The 26,098-nt window shown below is 61.8% G+C and overlaps 2 protein-coding genes across 8 annotated transcripts in view; one reads left to right on the top strand and one right to left on the bottom strand.

The window, feature by feature from the left end:
- Positions 1-26,098, bottom strand: part of CORO7 (coronin 7) — a 35,848-nt gene that overhangs the window by 710 nt on the left and 9,040 nt on the right. For all 4 annotated transcript variants that reach the window (XM_031595280.2, XM_031595276.2, XM_031595277.2 and 1 more), the window contains 17 exons: positions 20,444-20,530; positions 19,850-19,932; positions 4,493-4,547; positions 4,360-4,417; positions 4,131-4,276; positions 3,079-3,174; positions 2,246-2,365; positions 2,035-2,170; positions 1,775-1,950; positions 1,576-1,684; positions 1,394-1,480; positions 1,160-1,302; positions 825-929; positions 641-726; positions 387-528; positions 200-289; positions 12-128 (listed from right to left, as the gene is read on the bottom strand). In XM_031595280.2, the coding sequence (XP_031451140.2) occupies positions 12-128; positions 200-289; positions 387-528; positions 641-726; positions 825-929; positions 1,160-1,302; positions 1,394-1,480; positions 1,576-1,684; positions 1,775-1,950; positions 2,035-2,170; positions 2,246-2,365; positions 3,079-3,174; positions 4,131-4,276; positions 4,360-4,417; positions 4,493-4,547; positions 19,850-19,932; positions 20,444-20,530 (1,836 nt within the window). The remainder of the gene's footprint in view (positions 1-11; positions 129-199; positions 290-386; positions 529-640; positions 727-824; positions 930-1,159; positions 1,303-1,393; positions 1,481-1,575; positions 1,685-1,774; positions 1,951-2,034; positions 2,171-2,245; positions 2,366-3,078; positions 3,175-4,130; positions 4,277-4,359; positions 4,418-4,492; positions 4,548-19,849; positions 19,933-20,443; positions 20,531-26,098) is intronic.
- Positions 3,816-13,701, top strand: VASN (vasorin). 4 transcript variants are annotated; one of them, XM_090151831.1, is made up of 2 exons: positions 3,816-4,034; positions 11,067-13,701. In XM_090151831.1, the coding sequence occupies exon 2, from the start codon at positions 11,077-11,079 to the stop codon at positions 13,138-13,140; it is 2,064 nt and encodes a 687-aa protein (XP_090007957.1). In that variant the 5' UTR covers positions 3,816-4,034; positions 11,067-11,076; the 3' UTR covers positions 13,141-13,701. The 4 variants fall into 4 exon arrangements, with proteins under 4 accessions (XP_090007957.1, XP_031451141.2, XP_090007956.1 ...); XM_031595281.2 differs by lacking the exon at positions 3,816-4,034 and adding an exon at positions 6,159-6,297; XM_090151830.1 differs by lacking the exon at positions 3,816-4,034 and adding an exon at positions 6,361-6,489.

Here is a 26,098-nt window from a genome sequence, read left to right as displayed (position 1 = left end):
CCGGTGACTACCTTGACACGAGGCACGCGGAAAGCCACCGGCTCGAGGCTGCCCTGCCCCAGCCGCAGCGCCCGGGCGAACTCCACCTCCCGCACGTCGCACGCTGTCTTGCGCAGGAAGATAAAGCCCTGGTGGAGCGAATGTGTGAGCAGGGCTGGGAGCGCGGCAGGCGGCTCGGCCCCGGAGGGCACCCCCTCACCTTGTGGGGGTCGCTGGAGGTGAAGCTGTTGCACTCGAGGAAATAGGGTGGCTCGGGAGTCACCTCGTAGAGGAAGACTCTGGTGTCACCCTGGGACAGTGGGATGGAAGCTGGTGAGGGCACGAGGACCCCATACCGTGGTGCCATGTGTGGGGAGCCCCCTAGAAACAGGCAAGCTCCATCTCACCTTGCCGGTGAGGAAGACAACACTGGTGTCCTCATCATAGAAGGGAAGGAGTGTGGATGGGGCCACATCGAGGCCAAGAACGGAGAGGGGCCCATCAGGCAGGGCCTGTGCACGGTACAGAAGGATCTTCCTCTCGCTGCGGCTGTGGGGGTGAGCAGGTGCAATGGCAGAACCCAGTGTATCCCCATGGTGGGCACTGAGGAATGCCTCATCCCCTGGGACCATGCCCAGTGGTGGTGTGTGCCCACCCTCACCTGTCAAAGCCGGACACGAGGAGGAAATCACCTCCGCACACCCAGACCACACGTGCTCCACGGCCTCCCTCGGGGCCAGGGCCCTCCTGTATGGGGAGAAGGAGGTGACTGGCAGCACGCCCTGCCCAGCAGCTCCCCATGGTGGGATCTGTCCCCCCTATCCCATCCCACACTGTGGTCCCACCTGCTGGGGCTGGGGGCTGCACCGAGGCTCATAGAGCCGCAACCGGCCATCCTTACTCGCTGTCGCCAGCTTCCTCCCATCAGGGCTCCAGGCCAGGCTGAAGATCTGGGAGATGGAGGATGCCTCTGTCACAGATCTGTGCCCCAGTGCTTGGCTGGCCTAGGGGACTTGGTGGCCAGCTATGTTGCCCTTTTGGTAGCCTGAAGTCACTCTCCCCCAGCACCATCTCAGCACCGTAATTCAGGAGCCAGCTTCAAGCTGCCATCCAGTCGTGCTGCAGTGTGGTAGCCTGGTATGTCTGAGTGCTGCAGCCCCCTGGTAATCCTTTCCCCTACCTGGTCCGTGTGTCCCTGCAGGCACAGCACCTCCTGCCCAGCACCCAGTTCCCAGATCCGCACTGTCATGTCATAGGAAGAGGAGACAAGGAGGTCGGCTGCCACGGGGTGGAAGCGGATGGAGTAGATCTTCTCTGTGTGCCCTGGTGAAAAGAGCAGAATGCCAACACTGGGACAGGGACACCAGCTGTCCTCACTGCCAGTTCTTGAGCTGTGTCCCTGCACCATGCTCACCTCTCAGCACAGCCTCAGGCTCTTGCAGTGTGTCCTGCAGCCCGCCCTCAGGCACCCGCCACAGCCGGATCTTGGCATCCTCCCCCGCTGGAGCACCGACAGGCAGAGAGAGACACAGGCAGGGGGTGAGCAGCAACGTGGGGCACGGCAACCCATGGCAGGGTGCTGGTGCCAGTGTGTACCAACTGCAAGGCGCCGTGGGTCAAAGGGGTCCCAGGAGAGGTCGGACACTGCTGCACCATTTTGGATGGTGGGCACAGCCATGTCGGGGAGACGGCCTGGTTTGGAGAGCTGATGGAAAGCAAAGCATCACCCGGGGCATGTGTCAGGTGCCAACGTGCTGCTTGCAGTGATGGCAAGAGTTGCTCCTGTCTGCAGTACCTCAAGGACAGCGATCTGGCCACCAGCAGAGAGCAGCGGGAGGGCAACTCGCTGGTGGTTGGCACAGAAGCCGTCGCTCTCGCCCGGCGTGGTGAGGCTCAGCCCCCGCAGGTTGGTGATGTGGGTGTCACGGTGCAGCACTGTGCCCTGTGTGTGCCGGAAGCGGGAGCTGGGCCCTGTGTGGGTGGATGCTGCTGAGTGCCACGGCTCCTCCGGCCACGTGGGCCAGTGATGCCAAGCCCACCCTGCTGCCCGCTCACCCAAAATACTCTGCAGTGACTTCTGGCTGGGGCTGCTGATGAAGCCACTGGAGGGGGCGGTGCTGGTGGAGAGTGAGGCGCCGGCGCTGCTCGGTGAGGTCAGCGAGCCAGAGGGCGAAGAGTAGCCACTGCCCTCCTACAGGAGACAGCGGTGGGCAGAAGGTGGTCCCACAGCTCTGCCTCCCCCAGCCCCCCTTATCCCTGTGCTCACACTGCGGTCAGTATCCACAGGGCCGTCATTGGGCAGCTGGCTGCTGTGCACGGCGGCGATGAGCGGGGAACAGAAGGTCTGCGTGGGTCTCCGTGCTGGGTGCAGGCTCACCCTCCCCACCTGCCAAGCAGCAGTGCTGTGACCAGCAGGCATCGACAGAGGAGAGCCTTCCGCAGCATCCCAGCTGCTGGCTGCGTCAGGGAGCTGGCTGGTTCATCCCCCACAAAACCTCCTTTTTCTCCCCCTGGTTTTGTCATCATCCCCACTGAAACCTGCTGCTTGTGGTGTCTGGCTTATGGGGGTGCTCCTGATTTGCAGGAGGCCCCTCTCTGGCTCACAGCTTTGGAATTGTTAAGTGGTTCCAATACACACTCAAAATGTCTACATTTTTAAGGAAGGTGGAGGGAAATGACTGTTCTTGATTAGATTTTTACTCTTCGCTGCACCTAGATGGAAATTAGAGCTCAGCTGACTGCAGAAGAGCATTTTTGAGCAGTTTCTTCCTGGAAAACCATTTTAAACTGGGTGGGAGCAGATGAGATCTCCTGAAGCTGTGTGTGCATTCAAAGCCAACTGCTGCAGCCAAGGTGCAGGGCTGTGCGTCTCATCCTCAAACACTTTTCCCACTCCACAGTCAGGAGGGGGCAAACAGCCCGTGTGCTCTGCCACCCCAAAAACTCCTTGGCTTTTGGCAAATGTGAAATTTGTCTAAATCTCCACTCCCCTTCCATGCATGTCCTGGCCCCATCCCAAGGCAGTGTAGTGGCTGTTCCAGCACTGTGCCCAGCCCCAGGTGCTGCCATCCACGGGGACTCCTCCTGGCTGCCACTCACCTGCTGACTGTCCCCTGCCCACCAGGACTGGGCATCTGTGGCCGGCAGCATCCCAGCACAGTCAGGGAACAGATCCTCGTGGAATTCCTGGTTGGACTGCAGGAGAGGGAATGGCAAGAGTTGTGTACTGAACCTCTGTGCTTGCCCGCACTAGGTGGGATGTGAACTGGTTCTCTGCCTGCAGTCCCTTGCTGTCACTGAGCACTGGTGGCTCCACGTAGGAGACCCCTGGCAACCTGGTGGTGCGGAGCCTCAGCCCCAGCAGAGCTGCATGCTGGAGCCTGTAGGTGTCAGATGCTGCCTGGCTTTGGACTGTGCTGGGCACCCTGAAAGCATCCAGGTTCTGAAATGCAGCCCCCAGCTGCTGGCCTGTGGCTCCTGGCATTGCAGCTTTGAGCACCCAGCCTCTGCTACCCAACACCAGCTCCAGATTTCAGTCCCCAGCCCAAAGACTTCAGCATGCAGTGCCCAGGTTTCATCCCCCACAGGTTTCCCTCACCTTAGCCTGGAAACCTGAGTCTCCCCTTACTCCCCACCACACCTGGCTGCTCTCCATTCCCCAGCAAGTGAATGGTGAGGTGTACCCATGAGGTGACACCAGGCACCTCACCCTGTGCCACCCACAGGGTGAGGGCAAGGGAATGAGCTGGGGGCTCCCAGAGTGAGTGGTGGCTGTCTCCATTTCCCCAGGGGTTGAGCCCTGCCTGTGGCAGTGTCCCTGTGGGGGCAGAGCCCTGGTCCACCCCAGCCCGTGGCCGCCCTGCAGCAGTGCTTATGCTCTGTTTCTTTTTTTAAACGTGGGTTTTTCCACAATAGTGTCTGTTTACAGAACAGGGCATTTTCTTAAGCTGCCACCCTGTTTTTTTTCTGCCATTCAGAAAAATGCTTCAGGAGAATGATGCCAATGGAAGGAAAAACCTGAGCACACTGGGAGCACCTTTGCCCTGCATGCTGTGGTGAGTGACAGGGAAAGCATTAGGGCATGAGGACGTGGGGTCGCAGGGACCAAGCTTGGAGCTGAGGCTCTGTCTGATGGCCCCACACGCTCTCACCTTGCGAGGCACGATGTAGCTGACAGGGACAAGGAAGGTGTCGGTGAGCTGCAGGACGCGGAGCACCTCGCAGGCCATGACATCCAGGGCCAGGCGGGGAATGGTGGCCAGGCCCCGTGTGTGTCCCTCCATCAGGCACTGAGTGACTGTGGACAGGCAGGAAAGCCTTGGGGTGGGGGCTGGAGGAGTAGGGGTCGAAGCACCCCAGTGTAGGATGTGTTCTGTTTACCTTGGGTGAGTGCAGGCTGAGCCGATGCCGCCTCCAAGCAGTACAGGAGGTTTTCTCCCTGGCAGAGATGAGGAATGCAGTGTAAGCAGGGTGTAGGATCACAATGCTGTGTCCCACCACCCCAGCTCCTCACCTTTCCTGCCAGCACCAGCAGCCCTGTGTCGGCATCATACAGTGGGATCACGGCCCTACAAGGAAAGGAAGGTGCTGAGCACTGTGGGATGGGGCTCGGCAGTCTGCTCTGGCACACGGCAGCACCCCAGTAAAGGCAGGGCTGGATCCTGCCCTCTTGACCCGTTCCCCCATGGGCACCCCAAGCCCAGTCCTATTTTCCTGGTGGTGCCAGCAAAGTACTGGGCAGGGTCCAACCGTGCCCATGGCAGCAGGGAGTGCTGGGTGCCCTTGGTCTGGCACATGGGAACGGCCCTTGGCATCTCCCCCATTTACAGCTTCCCACGCTACAGCCCTGCCACGCTCAGCCCCACTGTGACAGCTTTATGGCAGCAAGACCTTGGCGGCCGCCCACAGTTCCTGAAGTGTGCCAGTGTGTGGCACGGCAGTGCGGGCACGGGGCATGCAGGTGCCACCACAGGTGAGGGAACCCGGGGCCCACCTGGCCCTGCAGGCACAGCCCTGGGCTGCCTGGGCCAGCTTGGCCAGGCTGGGGTGGGAACGGGGTCACGGGGTGCAGCCTGCACACCACACACCTCACTGGCACACGCTGCCCCACCAGTCCTGTGGTTGGGGCTGCCAGCTGGGCTGGCTGCAGTGTGCCTCATCCTTGTCCTTGTCCCTGTCCCACCTTGCACCCGGGGGATGCTCGGTGGCCAGAGGGGACATGGAGCACCGAACCCCTTCTCTTCCTTCCCCATGATATGGGTGTGGAAGAGAAAACTCCAGAGGCAACTTTCAGGAGAACAAAGGGACAATATATTACTTTCGGGTTGACATTTTTGTGGTTGTGCCGGCTGGGGGAAGGGAGCACGTGCGGTGCCGGGATTTTACACGGATCGACTTTGAGGAAACACAGCCAAACAAAGGCTGCCCGGCCCCGCAGCCCTGCACCACGGCGGGTCTCCATGGCAGGGACAGCGTGGGGCAGCAAGCTGACATCAGGGGCAGCCCCAGGCAGTACGGCGCAATCCCAGCCCGTGTCTGTTGGCACGATGTGGACAAACAATGCCGAGCGGCCGCGGCAGGCACGGGGATCGCTGTTGTGAGCCCTGCGCTGCCACCACCACCAGGGACAAAGACTGGGACAAGGGCAGCTCCACTGCTGGGACATCTCGGAGTGGTGAATGTGCAGTGCTCGGTACGGTACTGCTGTCACACGGGCTTCGCGACAGCCCTTCAAGGACACGCACAGCCCCCATCCCTACTGCGCAGTGGCAGCGTGCCCCAAAGCACACTGATCCCTGGCCATGCAGGTAGCAGGGTAATGGGGTAGCATGGCACTAGGGGTGCTGGAGACACTGGGACACAGGAGGCTGGGATTCCCAGCGGCCCTGGGCCAACTGGGACCAATACTGGGGTGACGGGTCAGCGAGGGCATGCTGAACAAGGAGCTGCTGGGATGCCCAGCCCTGGGCTGTCAGGATCTGGAGGTGCTTGGGGCGCATGGGTGCTGGGGATAGGGGGAGATGCCCGTACCCACACCCGTACCCGTACCCACACCCGGAGGTACCAGGGGGTCCCCGGGGTCCCCCCACACCGGGCCCCAGGTGCGCAGGGGGCGGAGCCTACTTGGCAGCCCCGCCCCGCCCCTCGCCCCCTGCTCCTCACAGCCAATAGAAAGCCGGCGGGAGAGCCGGCCCCGCCCCCCAGCGCCGGGCCACGCCCCTCGTCCTAAAAGCCGCCCCCCGGGCCCGGCGCCGCCAGAGAGGGGAGCGTCCGCCCGCCGCCATGGAGTGAGTGTCCGGCCCGGCCCCCCCGGCCCCGGTGAGTGCCGCGACCACGGGCCGGGAGGGACCGGCAGTCTGTGCTCGGCTGTCCCTGCTGGGTCACAGGGTGACCCCGTCTTGGCTAGGGATGGAGCCTCGGCGGCAGCCCGGTGGCGTACGGGGATGAGGACGCTGGTGGCCGGTCCCCAGCACGGTGGCCTCGCGGGTCCCGTCCCACGGGCAGTCCCTGGTGCGTGTCCGGTGTGCCTCATCGTGGGGAGGGGTGAGGTGTGGCTGGGGGGACTCCTGCTGTCCCCAGGTGTCACTGCTGCTGGCTGGGTGACAGTGACCCATCCTGCCAGCAGCCAGGATACGTGTGGGACCCGGAACGGTCCATCCATGCGTGCCCATCCCAATGCGGCAGCAGGGCTCGCTGCTCGGGGGAAGCAAGCAGGGAGCCGCTGGCACCAGTGTCTGATAGGGAAGCGTGCCAGCAGGGCACCGACCAGCCTGGCCGCCGGCCACGGGGATGCCCCACCGGCTTCCCGCTGCGCCTGCTGGGGTGACACCGGAGCTGCCACCCTGCCGGCTGTGACAGGGGCTGAGCATCCCTCACTCCTCCCTTGTGCCCACCGAGCCGCCAGCAGCACCCGGGCATCCCAGCGGGCGATGCTGCGGTGACCGAGCAGCACCGAGCAGCACCGAGCAGAAACGCGTCCCCGTCCTCGAGTGAGCCCGTCCCGTCCTGGTGGCGGTGGCCTGGCCTGACCGAGGACCGGGTGCTGCCCACACGGCGCAGGGCCGTGCCGCCGTGACGAATGACACTAATTACTATTTTTCCTCGCACCACGCCAAGCCCGGTGGCCCAGCCGGGTCGCCCTGACGCAACGCTGCCTGCCCGGCTGGCTCCGCCACCCGACGGGACGCGGCGGGAGGAAGCGCTCGGGGACAGCACGGCCACAGTCAGGCCGCAGGAATCCGCGCGTGGCAGCGGGGCGGCACCGCTGGCTCCGGGCGAAGCGGCTCTGCTGGTTTTTCCCCTTCCCGGCACCTGAGAGCGTGGCCGGGTCACCGGGGCAGGAGCGGGCCGAGGGGCTGGCGCGGGGGGAGGCAATAAGCAGGCCCGCATTCCTCCCTGGCTGCTGCGGAAACTTTAATTAAATAGGGAGGGAGCGCGGGAGGAGGTGGGAGCAGCGGCGGAGGGCGACTGGAAGGGAAAAGGAGGATTAGGGGCTGGTCGTGCAGCTCCGCTGGGCACGCACCGACACGGGTGTGTTCGGGGGCGACAGGGAGGGCCCTGCGATGCTGGGCCTGGAGCCGGGGAAGGCCCCACGTTCCTCTGCGTGGGGCCCAGGGCGCTGGTGGGGATGGAGCTGTGTGTGCCGGTGCCCACCGGGCTGGCTGCGTGCCGGCAACAACGGCGGCTTTGTTCTGCACGGGGAGCCGAGCGGACACGGGGCCTCACTCACCAGGGTGTGGGGACAGGAGGGGTGTCCTGGCTGTGCTGGATACCCACGGCTCAGGAATCCACTGTGACGTGGAGTGGGATGAGAGCTTGTGGGACTGTGCTGTCCCCTCCGGCCCTTAGGGCCCAGTCCTGGGGTTCAGGGCACCCTGGGCTCACCAGCCTCTGAGCCAGGTGGGCACAGACCCAGGTGAGCGCACGGCCCTGCAGGCACTGTAGTAGCAGGGATGCTCACCCAGTGGCAGGGCCACCATTTACTTCCTTGTGGCAGCATGGAGCTCCAACTGCCCCCTCCTGCCCAGGTGTCACCCTGCAGCTTAGGGCTGGGGACACACTACTGTCACCACAGCAGCCAGCACTGCCACTCGCCCCGTGCTGCGCCTGGCTGGCATCGGGCTCTTCCTTGGGCACAGAAAGGGGTGCTGTGTCCCCGTGTGCACCAAGTGGACACCCAGCTGTTCATCCCAGGGAACGGGAACAGTGCTCCCACTCCCTCAGGCTGGCAGGGAGAGGCTGTGCAAGAGGGGGAGGCTGAGCCTGGATCCTCCTGCAGCCGGAAAATATGAATAATTCGGCAAGTATCTGCGGTGCAGGCCTGGGGAGCTCAGCCAAGGAGCAGCAGGCTGCTGCCAGGGCAAGATGGCCAAGCACCTCTGGGAGAACCGCTTCTCCCCAGTGCGGCCGTGCTGCCCCTGCCAAGCTGCCAGGCTCCAGGCTCCAGGCTGGGCTCACCTCTTGGCCCCACGTGCCCATCGAGGGGCTGGGCAGCGTGCTGGTGTGTGCCGGAGGAGCACGATGGTGTCAGCAGAGCGGTGGCAGAGGTGTGGAGCCACAGGTGAAGCGCGTGGTGCCCGACCGGCAAGGCAGGATGCTCGGCCGCGGTCACGACCCAGCCCAACCTGCTCGGGGCCAGTGAGCGGAGCCTGGCAGCTGGGGAGGAAATGCCAGCATAATTAAAGGGCTGAGAGGCTCAGAGTCAGCAGCTGGTTGCAGCACGGACACGTCAGCGAAACCCGACCCTGGCATTGCAAAACCAGGTCCCAACCCAGGGCCTGTGCCCCGCCGCCACCATGCTGCCCACCCCGACAGGCACAGCCCTGCACCGTGCTGCCCTCAAGGCCAGCCTGGTCTTTGGCCATCCCAGCGCGCCTGCTGTCCCCGCTCAGCTGCCCCATGTCCCAGCTGAGGGTTGATGCTGTCACCTCCATCTGCCAGCTCAGTGCTTAATGCCAGCAGTGTCCCCCAGCCACTTCATGAGGCTGCATGATGCTCTTTTGGCACAGCCCGATCACCATGGCTATGGCACGCTGGGTACTCTGCCCCAGGGTCACCCACGCACGGGGTGTGGGCAGGGGGCTCAGTGACCGTGACTGCATGGCCACAGAGCGGCTCCTCCCAGTGCTGGTGTCCCTGGGCCAAGTGACTCAGGCGGCTGTGGTGACCCTGCCCAGCGGCGCGGGTGCACCCCACCCTTGGGCGCACCCCAGGCCCACAGCCTCCTCCTTAACCCTGTCCTGCTGCAGGCGAGTGCGGTGATCTGGGGGGACTTGGGATGTGGTGTTGTTCCACGGCACAACCAGGGCTCGGCACAGCCCAGCTGAGGCCCCCCATGGTGGGGCATGGGGCAGCCAGCAGCACGTGCTGCTGTGCTACCCGGTAGCCCCCCGCGCACAGCGGGGCCCCAGTGAGTTGCAGGGTTTTATTTGCCTGCAGCTATTAACGACTTTCAGCAGCCCGGCAGGAGGGGAGGAGGTGACTGGCGCGCTGGGAAGGGGCTGCTAGGGCCATGCACCCTGCAGAGTCCCCTCTGTCACCCCATGTGCCCTGCCATGGGGTGATGAAGGAGGCAGGGCCCTGGCCCTCCTGCAGCCCTGCGTCTCACTCCTTGCCTGCACTAATTAGGGCTGTCATTAAAAGGGCTGAAAGACAGGGCTGAGAGACGAGCTGTGTCCTGAGCAAGGACATCAGCCAGGATGTCTGTCCCTGGGACATGGGCACAGAGGAGCTGGAGCAGGGCTTGTTCCAGCCCTGCTCACACCAGGAACATCCTCTCCTTGGTCTCCTCTGTCCCCAGTCAGTCAGTGCCAGAGGGATGGGGAGTGCAGCCCAGGGGCTCTGCAACCCAACGAGGCCGGTGCTGTGCCAGAATCTTGGGATGCCAACAGAGGAAGCTTTTTGGGATGCAAAGTCGCCACGTGCAGCCAGGGATTTGGGAGACAAGAGCACTGGAGGTCTGCCAAGGGCTGGGCCCACTGCAGGTCACAGCTTGGCCCAGGGCCCTTGGAGCAAGACAGGGCTGGGCAGTGACTCCCCATGGCCCATCAGCAGTGCTGCTGTCCCCAGGTTGTCAGAACCCACTCTTCTTCCTTGCAGCTCTGTCCCTGAGCCCCAAGCCACCCTGCTGGGACAGGGGCAGTGACTGCTTTGTCCTCACACCAGCAGCATTTCATTGGCCCAGGTCACCTCATGGCAGTGCTACCTCCAGGTGCCACTGCTCCTGAGTGCCACTGCCACCACCAGCTCCTGTGCTTCCCTCATGTAGGTGAAACCTCCAGCTCTGGTTGCTGTAAACAGCATCACCATCTGAGTACCTCAAAGTACTGACAAACTCCCCAAAACCCCGTCCTGGGTTTCAGCCTGGTGCTGGGGGCCACACACCCACCCCATGCGGGCCACCTCACAGCTCTTATGGGGTGAAGCAATGGCAGAGACAGAATCCTATGGCGTGGGGTCCCGGGGGGCTCAGGCGGGTGGCTGCTGCACAGACGGCACAAGGAAAGGGTTAAGTCCTGCTCGGCTGCGGGAAGCAGGGCTGGCTCCCACCCCCTTCGCTGGCGGAGGCCGAGGCGGGTGCGTCTGCTGGGATGGAGGCGGCGCGTCCCACATGTTTGGTTTGCACCCTGCCGAGAGCAGCCGGGAAAGGAGGGGCCCTTTCCCTGCCGCCCGCCGTGGGGGTCGTGTTGCCCCACGAGCCAGGACACCGCGCATGGAGGAGCTGGGGGTGCTTGGCTCTAAATCCAGGGGATGTGGGGACGGGACAGCAGGGCGCTTAGCAGCCCGTGCACTGCTTCATGCACGGGGCAGAGCAGTAGCAGAGGCCTTCAGGCTCCGCTATGGTCCCTTTGGGGCTGGGGTGTCCCAGGCAGGGAAGGAAGAGAGGTGGGCAGCCAGTGGTGGCAGGGCTGAGCACAGCTATCCCTGCCCCACCAGGAGCCAGGTCAGGGGCTCCCACGCCAGCCTGGCCTGGGGGCAGTTTGGAGCAAGCCCCTTCCTGAGTGCTGCCCAAAATGCTGTGTGCTTTGTGTGTGAAGCCATGCGTGCCTGGGCGACAGTATCCTCATGCAAATCTCTCTCTCCCACAGAGCTGACACCATGAACCAGCTGGTCCGTTGCACGCTGCTGCTGCTGCTGCTGCTGCTCCCTGGGCAGATGGCACAGGCATGTCCCACAGGCTGCCAGTGCCAGGACCCCACGACCATCCTGTGTGCGGCCAGGCGGGGCCACACTGTGCCACGAGGGCTGCCCCCCAGCACCCTCTCCCTCTATGTCTTTGAGAATGGTATCACGATGCTCAGCGAGGACAGCTTTGCAGGGCTGCCTGCCCTGCAGCTCTTGGACCTCTCGCAAAACAAGATCACTAGCATCCAGAAAAACATCTTCCAGTCCCTAACGGAGCTCGTCAACTTGGACCTGTCCTCCAACCAGCTGCAGGAGATCACCAACGAGACCTTCCACGGGCTGCGGCTGCTGGAGCGGCTCTACCTGCAGAAGAACAGGATCCAGCACATCCACGCCACCGCGTTTGACACGCTGGAGAATCTCCTGGAGCTGAAGCTGCAGAACAACCAGCTCCGGGCCGTGCCCCCTCTTGACCTGCCTAACCTCCTCCTGCTGGACATCAGCTGGAACAAGATCCCCAGCATCGTGCCTGGCACCCTCCATGCCATAAACATCGAGTCCCTGAAGATCGCAGGGCTGGGCCTGACGAGCTTGGACGAGGAGCTCTTCCAGCCCCAGAACAACCTGCACGAGCTGGACGTCTCTGACAACCTGCTGGAGCGCGTGCCAGTGGTACTGCGGCGCCTGGGCAGCCTCACCAAGCTCAGCCTGGCCGGCAACGCACACATCTCCCAGCTGCCCCCTGAGGACTTCCGCGGCCTTCACAACCTGCAGGAGCTGGACATCAGCAACCTCAACATCAACACCATCCCTCGGGACTTCTCCAGGTTCTTCCCGAGGCTCCGTGCCATGACAGCTTCTGGTAACCCCTTCAACTGCATCTGCCAGATGAGCTGGCTCGTGCAGTGGGTGAACGCCAGTGGTGTGCTCCTCCGGCGGCCCGAGGAGACACGCTGCCATTTCCCCCCAAAAAACTCAGGGAAGCTCCTCCACCATCTGCAGTATGCCGACTTTGGCTGCCCCACCACCACCACCACCACTGCTGCCACCACCTCCCCTCCACGCACCACTGCACCACGACCACCTGTGCCCATTCCCACCGGCAGCCGCCCGCCGCCGGAGCCCAGCACCACCACCACCACCCCGCAGCCCCGCGCCGTCCCCTTTAGCTCCACACCGGTGCCCTTCAGCCTCACCCCAGCTGCCAGCAGCCCCCCGCCGCAGCTGTGCCCCCCACGCACGTGTTTGAATGGTGGCACCTGCCAGCTGGGTGCCCATGGTCACCTGCGGTGCCTGTGCCCACCAGGCTTTGCTGGGGCATTCTGTGAGGAGGAAGAAGAGGAGGAGGAAGAGGAGGAGGCGGCAGCGAGGGGCACAACGCTGTCCCCAGCCACGCCAGCAGCACCTCCAAGCCGGAAGATCAGCATCACACAGGTGAGCAGCACCTCACTGCGGGTGGACCTGCAGAACTACGTCCAGTCCAAAGCCCAGCTGAAGGGCATCCGGCTGAGCTACCGCAACCTCTCTGGGCCAGAGAAGCGCCCCGTGATGCTCCGCTTGCCGGCTTCTCTCTCTGAGTACACAGTGCGGGCACTGAAACCCAACTGCACCTACCGCGTGTGTGTGGGGCCGCTGGGGGAAAAGGGCTCCAGGGAGGACTTCTGCGTGGAGGCACACACCTTGCCGGCGAGCCACCAGCAGCACTCACCTGTCACCCAGAGCAAGGACAACAACCTGGCCCTGATGATCGTCCCTGCGCTGGCCGCCGTGCTGCTGCTGGTGGTGGTGGTGACGGCAGTCACTTACTACCGCCGGCACCACCGGGCCAAGGAGCATGCAGGAGGCGGGGTGGAGGCTGGCCCGCTGGAGCTGGAGGGTGTGAAGGCGTGCCTAGAGAATGGCGAGCGGAGCAGGCACGGCTGCCGGGGGCCTGAGAACGCGGTGCTGGCGGGTGGCCCCGAATGCGAGGTGCCACTGATGCAGGCACACTATCCCAGCAACAACAACAGTGCAGCACTGAAGCCCTCCTACTTCTGAGCCGGGAGTGCTGCGTGGCACCTCCAGGTCGAGGAATGGCGGGGAGTTAACTGAGCTGCGGCAGAGCCCAAACCCATAACGTGCAATTCTGAGGGGCTTACACACGTGGGGAGCAGTCACCGATTGCACCGCTCGGCCTAAGCGCCTTGATTCCCGTGACCTGACGCAGAACACAGGCAGCGAAGGTTTTGGTTTTTAATTCGGGTTTGGGTCGGCCTTCTTGTTTTAGCGAGTGCTAGGAAGGAAGACAGAAGGAGGACGGCGGTGACTCGGCTGAGGGGCAGCGATGTGCTGGCAACAGGGGCCCCTCAGTGGAGCGTGGCTGCGGTCCCCAATCCCTGGAGCTGATGTGAGCGGCGCGGCCCGGCTGAGGAGCTGTGCACCTCAGCACCACCGGGCTGAAGGACGCGCCGCGCGGGCGCACGGGGAACCAGAGCTTTACAAACTCAGAGAGAATATTTATACGCGGTTATTTCCCATTTCTTCTGGGAAAACTTTTTCTAGTACAGGTTTTGTAAGGCAGACCAGAAGGATGTCATTTTGTAAAAAAAATAATAAAAGAATAACAACAACAACGAGAAATCCTACCCAGAGTTGGCAGGGTGGGGGCTGCAGGACCCCCCAACGACTGTGCAGCACGGCTTGCCCCAGGGCCATGCCCGTGTCCCTGTGTCCCCTTGTCCCCTCCTTGCTGTCAGCAGATGACTCAGAGCACAGAGGGTGGTTTCCCCCATTCTGAGGAGGTTCCCCCCCCACGAATCCACCCCCCACTGCGAGTGCTAAGGAGGTGTCACCAAAACAGAGGCGGCGAGCTCCGAACGCGCGCTGGCCCTGCACATCATCCCGCCTGACTTCATCGCGTGCGCTGCCAGATGGCTGCGGGGCGGCGGACACACAGCCCGGCCCAACCCGATAACCTCCTGACGTCACCCTCCTCCTCCTCACTGCAGGGCTGAGGGGCTGCGGGGGGCTCTGCTGGCACTAAGCCTCCAGCCCTTATGTGCCTGGGATGAGCGTGGCCAAGTGCAGCTTGCAGCATGGTTGCAGCCCGCAGCACGGTCACAGCCCCCTGCCCAGGAGCTGTGACCACAGTAAAGGCTGGGGTAGCCACGTCGGGCCCCCATTCCTGTGTGAGCGCCGGCCATGCTTGTGTGCTGGCTGCGGCAGGGGCTTGGGGCCGGCACTAGGTTCCTGCTGCCAAGTGCTTTCTGTTCCAACCTCTGGTTTTAATCGTTTTCCAATCCTTTATCTTTCGGGCTGGAATTTTCCAGGTTGGGTCCCTGCCCACGGAGGTATGTTTTATTTGGAGAAAGTGAGCAAAGCAGGCTGAAATGCCGCCACGGCCGGCTGCCGAGAGGGCTGCGGAGCTAGGAACCCCTCCTCAGGTGAGCACCCTGTAGACCCCGCCTCGCTGGGCCCCCTGGGTGCACCCATAGGGCACGGCCCTGACCCGGCCTCGTGTGCTCTGGATGCAATTAGGGGCGCGGGGCGGCGGCGGGGCCGTCTGCACCCCCCCGGCTCCCAGGTGGGTTTCCGGCAGGGCTGGCTCCCATTAGGGCCGGCACAGCGGTGGTGGGGGCCCCTCTCCGGCGCGGGCGGGTAGGCGCGAGGGCCACGCTCGCCCGCTCAAAGGGCCCATTGTGGTTCTCTCCCCACAGATTTTTCAAATTAACATCCCAAATTCCTCTGAAAATTGCTGCTGTGTAAATATTTTCACTGCGAGCTTTGTATATTTTCCAGCCTTGCGAGGAGGAGAGCAGAAAACTCCCCGGCGGAGCTCAAGCCCCGTGCCGGCGAGTGGTGGGTGCTCCCTGTGTCACCACTGTGGCCCCAGCCAGGATTGGCCATGGAGCCCCTTCCCTCTGTGCCCCTTTCTTTTCCTTTCCTATTATTCTTACGGGCTCCAGGACCCTGCTGGGTTGGCAGCTTTCAGCAGCTCTTAAGCACTGTGCTGGCACAGCGGTTTCACTTGGTCCCCATCCACCCATGCCACGGCATCGGCACAGTGGCTTACAAGGATACTGCTGGAACATGGCACAGCTTTCATCTTGCACTTGGGGTTTCATTCCACAGCCCTTCTGCTGCCACCTCCCTGCTTCCCCAGCACATAGCTGCTGTACCAGGGTCCCCTGGGCACCATGCTGGGTACTGTGGCTAAGCACAGCCCTGGCATGTGGGAACACAGCAGTGGCAACAAAGCATGCTGCACTGTGGCACTTGGATCCCCTGATACTTGGCACACATCTCTGAGCCCACACGGCTCTGCAGGAGCTCAACTGCACCCAAAAAGTGCTGTTGCAGCCCCAAAATTGCCCTCACAGCCCCAAATATGCAGCCTCAAAACCCCCACAATTCCCTACACTAAGTGCAGAAGTCCCCCCGCCTGCTGCCAGCTTCACTGCAGCCCAGAGCAGATGAGCACGGCACATTGTGCGGCGCTGCTAATTCCTCCGAGCTGAATCAGCGCGGGGAAAGGATTGCAAAACCCCCTGACATGAAACAAAAAAAAATCCCTTTTGCTGTTCAAACCCACAGGGTGGTCACCGAGTGCCCTGGGGACAAAGCACTAAGGCTGGGGCTCAGCAGGCAGTGGGACACATCATGGTGTCCCCAACACCTGGCAGCCCATGTTGGGTAGCCGTGGCTGCAGAAGAGCCCTGGGAGGGCACATAGCTTTGCAGGGTCACAGCAGGGATGCCAGGGTCTCCAGCCCCCTGCCCTGGGGTGAGGGATATCCACAGGGAGCTGGAGGAGGGTGGCATGTGTGTCAGTGTCCTGCAGCCCCCGCGTACTGCGGTGAAGCCTTGGCTGCCAGGAGGAGCTTGTGGAAAGGCAGAAATATTGCCGGCTTCCTGGAAAGCTGACGAGGCCAGGGCTGGGGAGCGGCGGTCGCCCGCAGAGGCGGCTGTGGGCCAGCACGAGGCTGGGATGGGGCTGTGGCCCATCTGGGAGCGATTTCGGCAGTGACGGAGCTCACCACACTCCCGCCAGAGCAAGGCACAGGGCTATTTTTACACGGCATGATGAGCGGAGCAGGCTGCGGGGCCACACGGCGTTAACCCCTCCAAGCAGCAGTGGGACACCTCCATCCCTCCTTGTGCCAGGTGTGGGCACCAGGAGCTGGCAGGAGCAGAGAGAAAAGCCTGGGGGTAAGGGTGGCGGTTAGCAGGTATGCTCCTGTTTTGGAGGTAGGTATGGGGACATAGATCCACCCTGCTCAGGGCTCTGCCACTGAGGCATTGCTGATGGGGTGGGTGTTGTTGGAAAACCCCAAAATGCCCAGTGCTACCCAAAATCATAGAAAATGGCTGCTAGGTGCTGGGAAAAGCCAGCACATATGGCTCAATGGCCACATGAGGACAGGCGGAGGTCCTGTTGGAGCTACCTGCATGACTGATTTGGAATGGAAATAACCCAGTGGGGGATGTGTGCACCTCTAGGATGAGTCCCATTGCAGTGGGGAGCCTTGAGAGGCTGAGGGTGTGGGGATCACATCCAAATGTGCATCAACAGTCCCATCACAGCCAATGAGTGGGGAAGTGGCAGTGTGACACTGGAGGCGTGTGCCTTGGCATGCACGAGAGCTGGAGCCCTGCAGCTGGGAGATGCCGAGTGAGCAAATCCTCAGTCTGAGCTCCGACTTCAGCTCTGGAACACTGATGGGTGCAGTAGACTGAGCCTGTCCACTGGGGTCAGCATCCCCAGGGGGAACCACCCTTCACATCCTGCAGCCAAAGCTTGAGCTCTCCAAAACTGCCTTCCTTCCCTGCATGTGCCGCCCAGGCCTGAGGACTTCGCTTCATGCAGGGCCCCATTGCTTAGCCCTCCCCAAAAACTGTCCCTGACCCAGTGCTTTCATGGCATCTTTGCAGCACAATGGGAACGTGGTGGCACTGAGGGGTGTGAGGATAGGTGCCGTTACAGGGATGCCAAGCAGATGGGGCTCCTGGCAGATGCTCCTGTCTTTAGAACCCAGCTTCCAGCATTTTGGGGCTTTGGGGACACTGTGCAGAGCCGGTGGTGCAGCACAACAAGGCACCACTGTTCTCATTGCCGCCGCCGCGTGGAGATGGCACCAGGCTGTGGGCTGCTGCATTGGGTCTGGCCGCTGACCCCGCGGCTGAGCCCGTAACCCAACCCCACCGGTGCTGGTTACAATTTAGGGCAACAATAACCTATTGAGGCCTATTCCTTCTGCTCCTTGATCTAATTAAAGAGGGCCAGAGGGAAGACAAAACCCGATTCAAAGGAGCAACAGGCGGCATGCTGGGGATGGCGACATGGAGTGGGGCGGGGGCCACCCACGCCTCCTGCCACAGGATCTGGGCAGTGCCAGGTGCTGCTGCCCCATGCTCTCATAGCAAGGCTTGTGCATTTGCACAGCTCTCACCCGCGCAGGTGAGATGGGCACCCCCAAAACACACTTGATAATGCAGAGGAGAAACTAGGGTGCCCCCTCCCCAGTGATGTTGGGAAAGAACACAACTACCCATAGGGCTCAGTGGGGGCATGGCAGTGTATCGGGGCTGGGCATGCTGCAGCTGTTCTCTATCTGCTTTGGGGTGCTACTGGGTACCTGACGCCACACAGGCGAGGGGCCCAAGGCATGCTGCATGCTCCCCTTCCTGCCATCCGGCGTCAGTAATGAATGGTATGAGCTTCCTGCCCGCCCACTGATTGCTTCCTCAATGAGCTGCTTTGCGCCGTGCAGCCTGCATGGTCAGCACCAGGCAGCGCTGCTCGATGGCCATGTGTGCCCGTGATGGAGACCCAGTGTGCCCGTGTACGAACTTGATCACGGGCAGTGGGGCGTGGTAGGATGGAGATGGCGCAGTGGGGAAAAGATGGTAGCAACGAGCTTGGGGGCTGGCACCTCTGAGGTGGTGCCTCAGAGCAGCTCCTCCACACCCGGCCCAGAGGTGGCCGCATCCCCAGCTGCGGTGGGGATGGGTTGTGTGTGACCCCTGTGTCTGTACTACGAACACCTCTCTCTGCTCACTGCTCCCCAGAGCCAGGCCCCGTGTGCTCCTGGCCCCTCTTTGCCGCCGCCTTATCAGCACCAGTTGCCATGCAGCTGCAGCCTCATGAAGCCACGGGCTGACAGACCACGCGCTGCCTGCCAGCCACATTCCTGGCGGCCGATAAAGCCGGCAGCCAAAATAACTGCAGCCTGCGCAAACGGGACTGAGTGCAGCCCCATGTCTGGATCCAATTTAGATGGGCTGGCTCACCCCAGCTGAGTCCCTGTGTGCACAGGGGCCACGCAGTGGTAGGGTTTGGGGTGATTCCTGCAGGCACACTGCACAGCTGTGGGGTTCTGCATAAAGGACTCCAAAGCATCACACCCTTTAGCCTCATGCCATGTGTGTGGATCCCCTGGAGGAGGTTCACTCTGGGCACTAACGGCACACAGGGAGGTGGCTGCAGCCACAGCCCGGGAGCACCCCACCAGCACTGGGGAAGGAGTGTTTTCCCCTGCAGCAGTCTCGCTCTTTTGGAGGCACAGCCAGTTGAGGCTGCCTCTGCCTATTGTCCCAGTGTAGCCAGCAAGCCCCGAGCCCTGGGAGCTTGCAGGAGATGAGCGATTCTTTGAAGCCTCCTTCTCTGCCTCCACCTCTGGCTGCTCCCTGGCCACCATGCTAGGCTGACCTTCCCAGCAGGGACATGCCAATATTTCCACACCAAAGCAGCAACCATTCCTCTCCCCTCCTGCAGGTCCCAACTGCTGTCTCGGGCCTGATAGACATCTCATGTGGGGATGCAATAGGGCAGCCAAGTGCTGCTTCTGCTGTCACAGCTCACTCACTCCTTGCCAGAGGCCACGACCAGCAACCAGCTGCTCCAATCACCTAGCCTGCTCCATCACTCTGGCCTGTAATGGAGCCAGTTCTGTGCAGCGAGGGTCCTGGTGTCCCTTCTGCTTTGCCAGCAACTCTGGGGAGAGCCAGAGGCTTCCAGCACAACGCAGCAAGGGCCTTGCCCCAAGCATCCATCACTCTGGTGGGATGAAGGCACTACCTTCTCCTCTACCTGCTCCTTTGAACGGCTCCCATTTCCCTGTGTGCAACCCTGTGGCCAGCTTGCAGGGGTACATGGGAGCAATGAGGCCAGCCTGAACTGAGGCATTTGTCACTTCGACAGCCCCAGTGGTGCCACAAAGACAAAAGATACCATCATCACACCTTGAAAAGAAGCGCTGACCCCTTACAGCCCTGAGAGCCACTGTACCACTTCCCAAAGGGATGCCCTGAAGACAGCCCTTGTCACTGGGCAACCCCTGTGCTGCTGCACAAAGTGCCTAGCCCATCACAAGTAAAGGGCGGGGGCCAAGCTGTGCCAAAGGAGTTCCCCCGCATGCTGTACTGTGTCAGAGGCCTGGCTGTTCTCAAGCAACATACGCCACCCGCAGCACATGCAGTCACTGCCAGCACTGCTGTTGTCTGTCACAGCGCTGCTGAGGACACAGACACACTGTCCCTGACACTGTCACCTCCTGCCCATCCCAAGTGATTGGTGCCAGGGACACGGCCATGCCATCTCCAGCCTGGCCCCTGGCTTTCTGGTTGAGTGCTGCTGATATCAGAGGCCACTCACCAGCTCCTGCTGTGCTCACTGCAGGTCCCCAAGCACTGGAGCACATCCCCGCTCAGCACTGCTGTGCTGCTCCATGTCCCCCCTCTGCCACCCCACGGTAATTCCCCATCCCTACCCAGATGAGGTATCCAGTGCCAAGGTGAAAGTCGCGCCACTGAATTTCCGCGTGTCCCAGAGCTTCACCTCCCGCTCACGCATCTGCAGGGACAAAGACATGGATTGCATCAGTGGCTGCTTGTCTCGCTCCACATCCTTGCCTTCCTTTGCTCCCACATGCTACAGCACATGGCCAGCCTGCTCCTGCTACCAGGGGTGACACAGCTGAATGCACTCAGCATCCTGGGCTGCAGGTGCAGTGCAGGGCGGGCAGCAGAGGGGCTGTGGGTATGAGGGCCAGTGGCTGCTGTGCTAGCAGCTCCATGGTCAGTAGAGCCCAGCATGGCTCGACATGGCTGCAGCCAGGGTTCTGCAAGGTCAGTAGGTGGCTGAAGGCTCTCCTACCCATAGGGACAGAGAGATCTCCTCCTTTTCCAAGCCTGCTCTTATTGAGACAGCCCCTGGGACTGCCCTTGCCTTGCCTTGCAGCCATCACGCTAGATGGGAGCCCCATCCAGCGCTGCGGAGATGCACAGGGAGGCCGTGCTGTGGCCTTGGCACAGGGTGGGAAATCCCGGCTGGCACAGAGCTGCCCTCCCAGAGAGGCCCGTACCTGGCTGAACCCCACGGAGATGAGGCAATCGCTGGCTCCCATCCAGAGCAGCCGGGAGTCCTTGTTGTTCTCATGTCCTGGGACGCTCTGCAAGGCACACAGCAGACACAGCCGTCAGCACTGCCACTGCCCACACTGTGCAGGACACACTCTGTGTACAGCTACAGCGTGACTGTGAGCAACCGCGGGGCTGAGTGCACGGGACAGAGCTTGGCCCAACCAAGGGGTGGCCAGAGTGCCAGTGGAGTGGGGATGGCCACCATGCTGGGACTGTCCCTGTGGGGTCACCTCAGTGGTGCTGATATGGTCACTGAGATGAGTGAAAGGTGGAAGCAGGGAATGTGAGTGTGGTGGGATGGCTTCTGGATCCCAACGCCACCCATGGCTCTTCCTGCACCAAATGTGGAGCCTGGGGTCAGCGTGCCAAAAAGCTGCTCCATGCTGGCAACAAGACACATGAGCACAGCCACTGCCAGGGTGCAAGAGGGACTTACTTCCCAGTTGTATCCTGGGCTCTTCATCTGTGCCAAATCCCAGCTCAGGAGGCAGGTGCCCCATGTGTGTCCAGAGGCTACTGAGACACTGATGGTAAACTGAGTCCAGCAGCGCTCCTCGCCCTGCTCTACCCAGCAGCCCCTCTCCCCTTGCCTTGCTGTGAGGCCAGGACCCCCCAGAGCACCCAGACTTTGCCCTGCCCTCTGCAGCACCATCCCCAGTCCCACTGCTGGGCCCTGGTGTGCAGCTCTGCTGAGGACAGGAGCGGAAGAGTTACAGTGCTGGCTCCCACGTGGTACCCAGATGGGCCCTGCGGTTCCGGTGTCCCAGCGGGACCCTGCAGCAATGCTTGCTGTGCGACACAGGAGGTGCTGGAACTCCCTCGCTCTCACTTAACCAGCGCCAAGAAAACAGCCCAACCACCAACGCTTCCAGAGCCGTCACGGAAAGGCAGAACTGAGCCGAGTGCTGTGCTTCCAGCACCATCACACAGCCCAGTACTCCTGACTCTGCTCCCTGCAAAGGACAGGGGGGAGCCAGCATACCCAGGGTGGGAGGCACATGGGGGTGCTGTGCCCCACAGAAGTGCTGTACTTCTGGGAGAAGCCCTGCCAGGAGTCCCCTCAAGGCCCAGTGGGATGCCTGCCCTATAGAGAAGCTGCTGGGGCCCACAGCCAGGGTGGGAGAGGGCACATGGTGCCAAGCACATCCCCTGCCAGGACAAACACAGCCATGCCAGTCAGCATGGCCTGCGAGGAGCCAAGCCAAGCCTGGTACTCCCTGCAGCAGCAGCAAGATGTGGGGCAAGATCCAACACATCTCCTCTGGCACTGGAGACCTCCCTGGTGGAACAGACACCCCGATGTCGTTCTCCTTTCCTGCTCGATCCTTCCCACTGCACCCTGCATGTCTCCAGGACCAGCATTCCTTCAGCCCTGTCCCACTTCCAGGTTAAGCAGGTGATGTGTCCCCTGTGCAGCGTGAGGGCTGTGTCACTGCAGTGAGGACAAGGAGGGCCCCAAAGTGGGGCAGTGAGGTAGATGGCTGGGGGGCTGCTAGCCCTCCCCGCCAGCCCAGCGCCTTGCTCCTAGACAGAAGGACGGAGCCAGTATCAGTGCTGAGAGGGGAAGGAAACCCTGGGAGCCAGGGCCAGGAGAGCTAAAAGCCCAACCCCAGCCAGGATTGTCGGGGAGGAGATTGCTTCTGCACCTGAGCCACACGGCTGTGGCAGCCAAAATTTGACAGCTGGAGATTTGAAAGCCTCATGTGCTGGCTCCGCTGGCTCCCAATCCTGTGGAGCAAGCAGCACCAGGGGAGCCAGGGATGTCAGCCCTGGTGGCACAGCTGGCAAAAGGCAGGGAATGCTCAGTGGCAGTGCCTCTCTGCAGCACACGTAGCTCAACGGGAGCTGCAGCACTCCTATGAGCAACGTGCTGGAGCCACGGACAGTCCCCAGCTGGGTGGGATGGGGCAGAGCATGCCAGAACGCGCCTTCAGATCACACTGGAGAAGAGACGGTGCTGGGACCCTCGCCCAGCCCAGCCCAGCCCAGTGCCCTGGCGGGGCCTCGCTGCTCACAGCCCACGTTGCGCACGCTGCGGCGGGGAAACATGTTTTCTGCATTAGTTCCATCCCGGGCTGAGCAGTACGTATGTCAGCAAATATGCGGGAGGCTGGGGCCGGGGCGCTCCGGTTTCGGAGGTGGCTCAGACACCAGGCTGTGCAGATGTTGCCAGAGGTGAGCATGCAGGGCCAGATGGCGCGTGTGCCGCTCCACCTAGTGGCAGCCGGTCCCGGGGGGCCCCCGGGAACCCCCCACCTGTGTCCTGTGCAGGAGGCAGATGCTGAGATCAGGAAGGGGTGGTGTGAGAGGAGTGCTGAGGTCGGGTGAGAGTCCCAGAGTGGACATAGGTCCATGGGGCTGCCAGAGCTGGGCAAGAACCCAGGTTTGGAGACAAATGATGATGGCAGCCTCACTGTGTGCACACTGATCAGCTCATCCCCAACACCTTCCTGCTCCCCATCCTGCCCTGGCGCTCACACCAAGTCTGTGGGGTCCCCAGCCCTGAAGAGCCCCAGAGACGCTGTAGGACACGGGGTGGCTGAGCACTCCACACCATGGGGAGCATGCCTAGCGTGTCAGATGCAGCTGTTGGCAGCACAGCCACAGTGGGTCAGCGTGAGCTGGCAACAGCTGCCAGCACATTTCGGCTCCTCGGCTGCCTAGCAGAGCCTGACATAAAGCAAAAGCTGCTCCTGCACGAGGGCGATCCCAGCCTCTGCCTGGAATATTTACCTTTGGCCAGGGGCTGGGGAGCCTAGGGCAAGGCTAGGCAGCAGGGGGAAGCCCCTGAGCTCTGGGATCCCTTGGTTCTGCCATGCCCACAGACTGCAGGCATCCAAACCCTGTGGAGAAAAGGATGGGGAAAACAATTGCTGCCACCAACAGGCACGAGCCTAGGGGGCAGAGGAAAGGCTTCCAGGGGAGCTGAGGGGGTTAACCATGGTGCATCCTCCCCGCAGAAGAATGCAATCTCCTCTCGCTGCCAAATCCCACTCGCTCAAGAGGTGGCCAGGAGTGCAGAGCAGCCTCTGGCAGGCTGACCCCACGTCTGCAGAGCGGCTCCTCCAACAGAGGAACACAGGGAGGGGATAACATGAGGCTGGAGGGGCTGCTTGCCCCCAAAAGATGGCTTTGTGTTCAGAAGCTGCATTCCTCCTGAAGCAGAGAAAGAAGGTGTTGGAACTCAACGGAGCCGGCCTCTCTGACAGCCACATACGAAGTACTCTGCTCTGAGCCTCGTGGCTCTGCTGAACCTCACCAAACTACAGCTGCTGGGCATCCAAATGGGACGGCAAACAGAGCTTCTCTGCAGCAAAGCTCCAGCAGCTCTGTGCCAGTCCTGATAAGGGAAGACTGGATTTAGTTTGTGGTTGCCACAGTAGAGAGGGACAAATATGGCACCCCTCTGCCCTCTGGGCAGTAAGCTAGGAGGCTCCCACAACTCCCCAGCCCACATCAGCAAGAAGCAGCACAGTAAGGCTGTGACCCACCAACCCCACACAGCTGTCCCTAGTATGCCTGCAGGACAGATGGGCACCCAGCGGAGGGCGAGCCCTTTGGCCCACGTACTGATGCTGGGATTCAGTCTGAATCCTCCTTGACTTCCCCATATCTGCAATACCAGCGGCATTCCTGCGAAGGATAGCCGAGGGGGAAGCAGAGCAGAGGAAATATAAACAATCCCGTGCAGTTACGCTGGGGAACAGAAGCATGAGAGCACAGAGCGCGCAATGCTATAAATAGGCAGCCCAGAGCTTGGCCAACTTTTTCAAAGCTTCCCACGGTCTCCTTGGGAATGTGGGATGCTGCAGACCTTCCCTCTGCCCAGAGGAAGCTGCTGCTGAGGCTGGGAGTCAGGTACCCCCAGGGTGACCCCAGCGTGGGATACCACGCTGCTGGGGTGGGGAGGCAAGCAGAGAGCCTCCCATGTCCTGGTGCTCCTTCCCCTGCTGAGCGGTGCCCAGCTGGACCAGTAGCCAGGGACAGAACCATTGCCAAGGCAGGATCCAGGGCAAAGGTGTCACATCAGGGTCTGCAGGGTCCAAGTGGTGGGCATGGCTGGATGGCTCCAGCCTGGACATCTACCTTGCCCTGGCACTACCCTGCCTGCGTGGCCACGCTTGTGGGATGCAGAGGCAAGGCAATGACTGGGGTGTGGAAGAAGGGCTACAGGGGAGCTGCGGGCAGAGGTGCACACCCCCAGGTCCCTACCTTTCCCCATGACACGGCCTGCAAGGCAGGGAAATAACCCACTGTGGGGACAAAAACCCTGAATTGTCCCCAGCTGCCCTCAGCCCCGGTCACACAAGCATTGTGCTCCAAGGGAGCACTATAAAACGTGAGCACAGGCGTGCACTCGCCTGGCGCGCGTGGCCGTTCCCTCGCCCCCAGTTCTGCCAAAACAGCGTCGGGGGAAGTTTCTCGTGAGAACAAACACAGTTCCTCTCCATCCCACACTGGCTGCGCTCAGCCGTGGCCCCGCAGCACGGCGTATCGATGGCGCCTGCCCCAGCCCCATAATGTGAGCCAGGTGCCGACCAGATGCACGCAGCCCTGCACATGCCATGCAAGCGCGGGGGTGGATGCGGGACACTGCATGTGGGAGACAGGGCTCTGCTGCACCAAATCAGGATGCTGGGAAAGCAATCAAAGAAGATATCACCTCCAGCACTGCCAATGCTGTAAGCCAGATGCCACTGGTACCATTCCAGTGACTCACCTGCAGTGTTGGTGCTCTTCTGGCACCCTGACCCCAGCCTGGCACCCTGATCCCAGCACTGTCCTCACTGCACGAAGGACCACAACTACTGCACAAGCAAAACCCAGGGCTTAGTCTAAGCAACGCAGGAGTGCCCAGGGGCAGAAGGATGCTTCATGTCTAGTTGCTGCAGGGTTGGCAAAGGCAGCAGGGGAGAAGCACCCAGTCCTGTCACGGCTGCAGCTGGGAGGGATGGGATGAAATCTTCCAACACAAGGGTCAAGGCAAGGAGGGAGACAGTGTACAGTAATAAGCCCCGAACTCGTGGGAGGTGAGGGAAGGGAGGAAAGTGTGGCCTTGGGAGAAGTCAAGGCGGCGGATGGGACATGCAGGACCTCACAAAAGGACAACACCCAGATGGAGCTGTGCGGGAGGCATGATGGGACCAGCTGCAGCAAAGAGATGACCGTGGGCTCCAGAGGGCCAAACAGCCACTGCTTGGGGCTCCTGGCCACTCCCAAGGGCAGCTTGAGGTCCCAGGCATGGCTGCAGAAGGCAGGCAGCCCACAAATCCTCTTCACCATCCTGTGGTCCCTGACACTGCGTGCACTGCACCCGCGAGACCCAAGAGTGACATCAGCCCCACAGCAGCCACCCCTCCTCCCTGCTCCCGAGGCTCCACTTTTAGCTCCTTCTCTTCCTTTTCCTCTGCTCTAAAAAAGGAATGGTTTAATGAGGCAGGCTTGGCAAATTAAGAAAACCAGCCGGAGGAGCAGCTCTGTGCTGAGCTTTGCTTTGTTGGAAGCATGCTACAGAGGGATGGAGCTGTGTTGGCAGTAGTGCTGAGCCTGTGGCCACAATTGCAAGCGGAGCCGGCTAGAAACCCATCGCTCACCTC

Source organism: Phasianus colchicus, chromosome 16 (genome assembly GCF_987193195.1).
Source record: "Phasianus colchicus chromosome 16, bPhaCol1.hap1.1, whole genome shotgun sequence".
Classification (NCBI taxonomy): Eukaryota; Metazoa; Chordata; class Aves; order Galliformes; family Phasianidae; genus Phasianus; species Phasianus colchicus.
Note: the sequence above shows the minus strand (reverse complement) of the source record. Positions and strands in the feature narration are given on the sequence as shown.